At 43.4% G+C, this 6,858-nt stretch overlaps 1 protein-coding gene across 4 annotated transcripts in view; it reads right to left on the bottom strand.

Moving 5' to 3' along the window:
• The window catches only part of FCRL3 (Fc receptor like 3), a 27,036-nt gene that overhangs the window by 5,797 nt on the left and 14,381 nt on the right, over positions 1 to 6,858 (bottom strand). For all 4 annotated transcript variants that reach the window (XR_009406711.1, XR_009406712.1, XM_059413571.1 and 1 more), the window contains exons 11-13: positions 2,551 to 2,578; positions 1,341 to 1,459; positions 1,069 to 1,137 (exon numbers count right to left, since the gene is read on the bottom strand). Coding sequence is in view for 2 of the 4 variants with exons in the window: in XM_059413571.1 (XP_059269554.1) it covers positions 1,069 to 1,137; positions 1,341 to 1,459; positions 2,551 to 2,578 (216 nt within the window). In the remaining 2 variants the exon portion in view is untranslated. The remainder of the gene's footprint in view (positions 1 to 1,068; positions 1,138 to 1,340; positions 1,460 to 2,550; positions 2,579 to 6,858) is intronic.

Below are 6,858 nucleotides of genomic sequence, written 5' to 3'. Positions count from 1 at the left end.
AGGGGGAAGGCATTCTAAGACTACAGAACAAATTCCCAACGAAGATCTGCGGTGAAGCAGTGTGTGTGTTTCTTCTCTTTCCAAGGGTCCTCTGGATCTCTTTCATTCATTTATTAGTAAGTATTCAGTAAACAATGACCTTCTATTAAGCTACAAGGACAGAGGAACAACAAACAAACTCAGCCCGTGTACCCAAGGAGCCTATAATTTTTAAGAGGAACAATGGATGTGTAGATGTATGCAACAAGTAGGATGGGCGCCAGATGGAAATACGTAATGAGCTGTTGTTGCCAGAAGCTAACCCGTCCTCCCAGGCTTGGACACAGGGAGGGCTGGGGGGACGTTTCATGGAGGCACCTGAACTGTGTCTTGACATGTGAGCAGGGGTCACTGGGTAAACTAGGTGGGGGAAGGGCATTTCAGGCCGATGAGACACATGATCGCCAGAGCATGCAACAGCCCAGTGTGAGCAGGAAGATGGGGAGGGTCAGCTTGGCTGGAGTAAGGCCAGAGCTCTGGGAGGGCCTGAAGAGCGGGGGAAGCGAGGGTCCAGCTTTGGAAGGAAGGGTCACCAAGGCCATGAATCCAAGCCTGGGTGTGATAGGCAGGGCCTCTCAGAGGGATCGTGCTGGAAACCGTGTCTGGGGGCCAGAGGAGGATGAGATTAGAAATCAGACCATCTGGGAGAATTATGATCGTCTACACATTAGGTTATGCGAGGCTGACACTAGCAATTAGCAGTCATGCATTCTTTTAAAACGATATTTGAAGAGACCCATAGTTTCCTAAGTACCACACTGGGTGCTACTGGTAAGTTCGTGGAAACACTAGTGTCTGTCCTCAGAGAGTCTGTGGGGTCCAGTGGCAGTGCACAAGGGTCCAAGGGAAGGGACACAGACATAGGGTGGCAGTGTGGGAGCAGATGCTGCCTTCCTTCCGTGGCCCACTCATACTTGAGAGGCCTGGTGAGAGGCCCCTCGTGGATCCCCTCACACATGGCTGCCTCATCTCCCCTGCCCTCATCTCCCCAATACATGCATCTATACATACATCTGGAAGGCCTCTCACCTGGATTCCCCTTTGTTTGCTGGCTGCTCCAGATCTGGGAATACACCAGGTTGTCATCTCCAGGATTCACTGTGGGAGAGGAGATGATAGCTCGCTCCAGCCAAGAGCCCACGTTCTAGACTCTTCTAAGCTACTAAGTTCATCTTCTGTCTCAGACATGGTGCCAGGAGTGTCATTTTCAAGTTGAGTGTGACTCAGTCTTGGGCAGTTGCTCAATCTCCCCTCCCACCTTGGTTCATCCCTGGGGCCCTGGGCTACTTAGGAAGTCTCACCATTGCTGTACACTGGCTGCGGCTCCATCACGGCTGGTGGCTCAGAGTGGGGGGGCGTGTGAGGGTCTGTGGAGCAGGGTCCAGACCAGGAAGGCTCCTGATGCTCCTTGGGACTGTAACTGGGACATACAGGGGGAGACACAGGGTGAGAAGGATTTGTGGATCACACCGAGTCTCAGGAAGACCAGTGTCCATGAGGAGCCCAGAGTGGTCCCTGTAAACAGGCTGGTTCTGTTGGTTAAGAGTCAGACTCTTGATTTTGGTATCAGTCATAATCTTAGGGTCTTGAAATTGAGCCTTGTGTCAGGCTCCACGCTCAGTGTGGAACCTGCTTGGGATTCTCTCTCTGATCATTCCCTCCTTCTCCCTCTGCCCTCTCCCTGCTCGTGCTCACTCACGCTCTCTCTCAAATAATAAGTAAATAAAATATTCTTTAAAATATCATGACTGCCTACCCTGAGTCTGCATGACTCTCTCAAGAGAACTCAGAAGGTGTGTGCAACGCGACGTGCGGCCCAAGACAGCGTGACAGTGAGGGACGACTGACACAAAGTCAGTGGGTCAAAGTGCAGAGTCTCAAGGTCTTTTCGGTAAACAGTTAGATCTGCCCAACTTCTTATTGTTCTCAAACACTTAAATGTTTAAACACTGATACACAAAGACTTTCGCACCCCCCCTGGAACGTGACCTTCATCTTTTTTAAAAGGTCCCTTTCAATATTCCAGCTTTTATCACAATCATTTACCTTTCCTGTAAGATTCCTTGACAGATCTCTGGGAAAAGAGTGTTTTTTAACCCCCACTTCTGTTTCCTTCTGCAGTCAATACTGTGAATTGAACATTGCCAGCATTTAATAATTATGTCCCGAATGAGTGTGTGGTGGAGGAATGAGGTCTGAGGTGGAGCCCTGTGACAGAGGACGCCACTAGGGTGGGCGTGGTCAGCTCTCCACCAGGGCACATCTGAAGAAGTAGAGTGACAAGGAGAGCAAGTGACATGAGTCCTGGGTATGCCGAGGTCTGAGTGAGTATTATTCAAAGATATGGCTGGAAGTGGCTTTCTGAATCACATGTTTGGATTTTGTAAGAATTTAAAATGTTAATAGGAAATCCAGTCAAGTATTTTTTAATGTACATATAACCCTGTGGCCCTGTCTTGTGGGTATGAATAGATCATGACAATATTCTCAGCATACGAAACGAGACCTCACCTGGGTGTTCCAGTGGCAGGAAGTCTTCCTGAAAAACAGAAGATCAGTGATCATGAGTGAGCTGTGTAGGTAGTGGGCTCCACATCAGAATGCCCTTTCCGGGAAATCAGATTCATTTTAGGTCTCAGCCATGGCAGATCTTAGAGAACATCAGGCTCTACCCCGCCAATGGCATATTACTGATGAGGAGGGTGGGGTCTGGAAAGATGGTTGCCCAGAATCATACTTATTCAGTCAGTAAAAGCAGCATGCACTCTAAGGAGTTGTGGCTGAGTAGCACAAGAGGGACAACTTAGTACTTCACTCTGGGCCCAGTGCTTCCCCTCTTCCTCTTCTCTGCCCTGGCCACAGTCCCAGGAGATGGAGACCAGAGACAGAGTTCCTACACCATGTGAATAAATATGGCTCCCATAACCAGCTCGGATGTATCTGTACCTGTGGTCCTTGCGAACCCAATCAGCTGGGTACATACTGTTTTCTCGACACCCCTTCTCCTCTTCTCTTTCATCTGTCTGATTCCAACTGATCTTTCCTCCTCCAGGGCTTTCCCTGGGGCCAGCGAGCTCTAAAGTGACCTATCTACACATACATGGAAATCTGCAGTATTACAATCACCATACTGGATGGCAATTACCTATTTGTAGGTTTCCCTCCAACTCTCTCCGTCATGAAAAAGGGTGTTACTTGAGGCTGCAACCTTGTCTCAATTATTTTTATTTGCCCAGTGGCTAGAATGTTGACAATATTCAGTAAAGTTTGGTTCAGCAACTGAACAGGTTAAAGTATATACTTTGAGGACCAAAAAAAAAGGGGGGAGGGCACGTTAACAATTGTATAATAGGTAATTACAGGTAAACCTAATCTGGAAGGCTCCTTCACCAGCCTTGAAAATATGGCAGTTTTCCATCATCAGTGAGACACTGAAATCCTTTTGGCCTGCCCCAATGCAGGACTCCTCCTAGAGCCCACTACTGACCACTGCCTGTTTAACTGTGGCTCTGCATCTGTCTCACTGGGCTTAGACACCATGAAGTATTACCCCAAGTAAACATTCTCATCAAAAATTATTGATGTCTGCAAACCATGAATTAAACTAGAGTTGTGTGACAGCTCCTTAGAGAAATTGCGATTCGTATCAGTCAACAGCCACTGTCCTCCCTTGTGGGTGGGTGAGCTAAGTCCCAGGATGTGTCTGCAAGTCCGTTTATCTCTTCATTTGCAAAAGACAGAATAGACCCAGAAGGTGGCTATTTACATGACATAGGTTAATATCACTGAAGAGGTATGGGTTGGTCTGGCACTGAGCAGTTTACATGGATACCACCAAATTGGTAAGTAGTATTGTTATGACCACAAAGAAACTTAGTACTTCACTCTGGGCTCAGTGCTTGGAGAGTTTAATTTGCCTGCCAGATATCAAGTATCTGGCAAATTACATTACTGGAATTTTCATCTCGGCAGTTCAGTCACAGAGTTAATACAGTTACCACTCTCTTTGGTAATGGGTTGGATACACTCAGCCTTAAGGAGAAGACAGAATTCTCTTTTCAAAAAAAATGGAGTAAATACTTAGCAGTACAATTGATGGGTCACAGGGTAGCAACAAAACAGGGTTTTAGAGGGGAAGGTGGTGGGGTTTTTAGTCCCATGATGGGTATAAAGGAGGGCACGTGTTCCTTGCAGTATTGCGTGTTCTACAGAAAAAGTGAATCATGGAACATTACATCAAAAACTAATGATGTACTATATGGTCACTAACATAACATAATTAAAAAAAAAAAAAAGAAAGACAGAAATAGTGGAAAGGGCTGAGCTCCTCCCTGAGCAGGCTGGTGGACAATGAGAAGGAAGTTGGGAAGATTGTGAGATGAGGAAGTCGATACCCTCTGACTGGTAGACTGTCGGAGTTTCTTACTGAGTTTGCTGTTTAAAACAAGACTTCCTCTAGATTGAGAGGTCAGAACCGCCTGGGTTTCTGTTCTCATGGATCACATAAAATGACTGTTGCTTATCTTGACTTCCCTGTGCCGGTTGCTGTATGGCTGAACAATCTATTTTTTGACCATTATTAACTTCATTGGCAAGGTCTTAATGTCTGCACTTCCAGTATGTTTTTAATTAGTAAGTGACTCAAATACAGGTGATAAAACAGAAAGTAGTTTTGAAAGTAGGGGATGTGACCAGTCTTCCTTAAGTCACAAAGGTACAGTGGAGAGAGTATGGAGTCAAAGGTTAGGAAGAACCCCAAGTACGCCCCAACTCTGACTCTTAATAGATACACGAGTTTGGAAAGATAACTTATGAATATCTCCATTTTTTCATCTCTAATATGGCGATAATAATATTGACTGAATTGAACTGAGATGTAGTTATTGAATAACTGGGAATAGACAAACTACAAAATCGCATATAATAGGCTTTAAATGAGTGATACATTTTATGATGAGTACCATAAAGCTTAGTGATCTTATTCCTTTCATATATATTTTAAAAAATGATATGTGGACTTAATTTACATGTAATGTTATTTAAGAAAATACTAAATAGCTTTAAAATATCAGTCATACGATTCTCAAGGTTCTAGCCAGGCATGAAAAAGGCATGGAAGATATTAGAGAAACCCTCTCGGGAGATATAAAAGCCCTTTCTGGAGAAATAAAAGTACTAAAATATAACCAAGTTGAAATTAAAAAAGCTATTAATGAGGTGCAATAAAAAATGGAGGCTCTCACTGCTAGGATAAATGAGGCAGAAGAAAGAATTAGGAATATAGAAGACCAAATGTCAGAGAAGAAAGAAGCCGAGCAAAAGAGGGACAAACAGCTACTGGACTATGAGGGGAGAATTCCAGAGATAAGTGACACCATAAGACAAAGCAACATTAGAATAATTGGGATTCCAGAAGAAGAAGAAAGAGAGAGGGGAGCACAAGGTATATTGGAGAGAATTATTGGAGAGAATTTCCCTAATATGGCAAAGGGAACAAGCATCAAAATTCAGGAGGTGCAGAGAACCCCCCTCAAAATCAACAAGAATAGGTCCACACCCCATCACCTAATAGTAAAATTTACAAGTCTTAGTGACAAAGAGAAAATCCTGAAAGGAGCCTGAGAAACGAAGTCTGTAACATACAATGGTAAGAATATTAGATTGGCAGCAGACTTATCCACAGAGACCTGGCAGGTCAGAAAGAGCTGGCATGATATATTCAGAGCACTAAATGAGAAAAACATGCAGCCAAGAATACTATATCCAGCTAGGCTATCATTGAAAATAGAAGGAGAGATAAAAAGCTTCCAGGACAAACAAAAACTGAAAGAATTTGCAAACACCAAACTAGCTCTACTGGAAATATTGAAAGGGGTCCTCTAGGCAAAGAGAGACCCTAAAAGTAGTAGATCAGAAAGGAACTGAGACAATATACAGTAAAAGTCACCTTACAGGCAATACAATGGCACTCAATTCATATCTCTTGATAGTTATCCTAAATGTTAATGGGCTAAATGCCCCAATCAAAACACACAGGGTATCAGAATGAATAAAAAAACAAAACCCATCCATATGTTGCCTACAAGAAACTCATTTTAGACCCGAAGACACCTCCAGATTTAAAGTGAGGGGGTGGAAAACAATTTATCATGCTAATGGACATCAGAAGAAAGCAGGAGTGGCAATCCTTATATCAGATCAATTAGATTTTAAGCCAAAGACTATAATAAGAGATGAGGAAGGACACTATGTCATACTCAAAGGATCTGTCCAACAAGAAGATCTAACAATTTTAAATATCTATGCCCCTAACTGTGGGAGCAGCCAACTGTATAAACCAATTAATAACAAAATCAAAGAGATACATCAACAATAATACAATAATAGTAGGGGACTTTAACACTTCCCTCACTGAAATGGACAGATCATCCAAGTAAAAGATCAACGGAAATAAAGGCCTTAAATGACACCCTGGACCAGATGGACATCACAGATATATTCAGAACATTTCATCCCAAAGAAACAGAATACATATTCTTCTCCAGTGCACATGGAACTTCCTGCTCCTAAATCAGGTCTCAACCAGTATCAAAAGATTGGTATCATTCCCTGCATACTTTCAGACCATAATGCTCTGAAGCTAGAACTCAATCACAAGAGGAAATTTGGAAAGAACCCAAATACATGGAGACTAAACAGAATCCTTTTAAAGAATGAATGGGTCAACCAGGAAATTAAAGAAGAATTGAAAAAATTCATGGAAACAAATGATAATGAAAACACAATGGTTCAAAATCTGTGGGACACAGCAAAGGCAGT

The sequence above is a fragment of the Mustela nigripes genome, chromosome 10, assembly GCF_022355385.1.
Source record: "Mustela nigripes isolate SB6536 chromosome 10, MUSNIG.SB6536, whole genome shotgun sequence".
Lineage (NCBI taxonomy): Eukaryota > Metazoa > Chordata > Mammalia > Carnivora > Mustelidae > Mustela > Mustela nigripes.
Note: the sequence above shows the minus strand (reverse complement) of the source record. Positions and strands in the feature narration are given on the sequence as shown.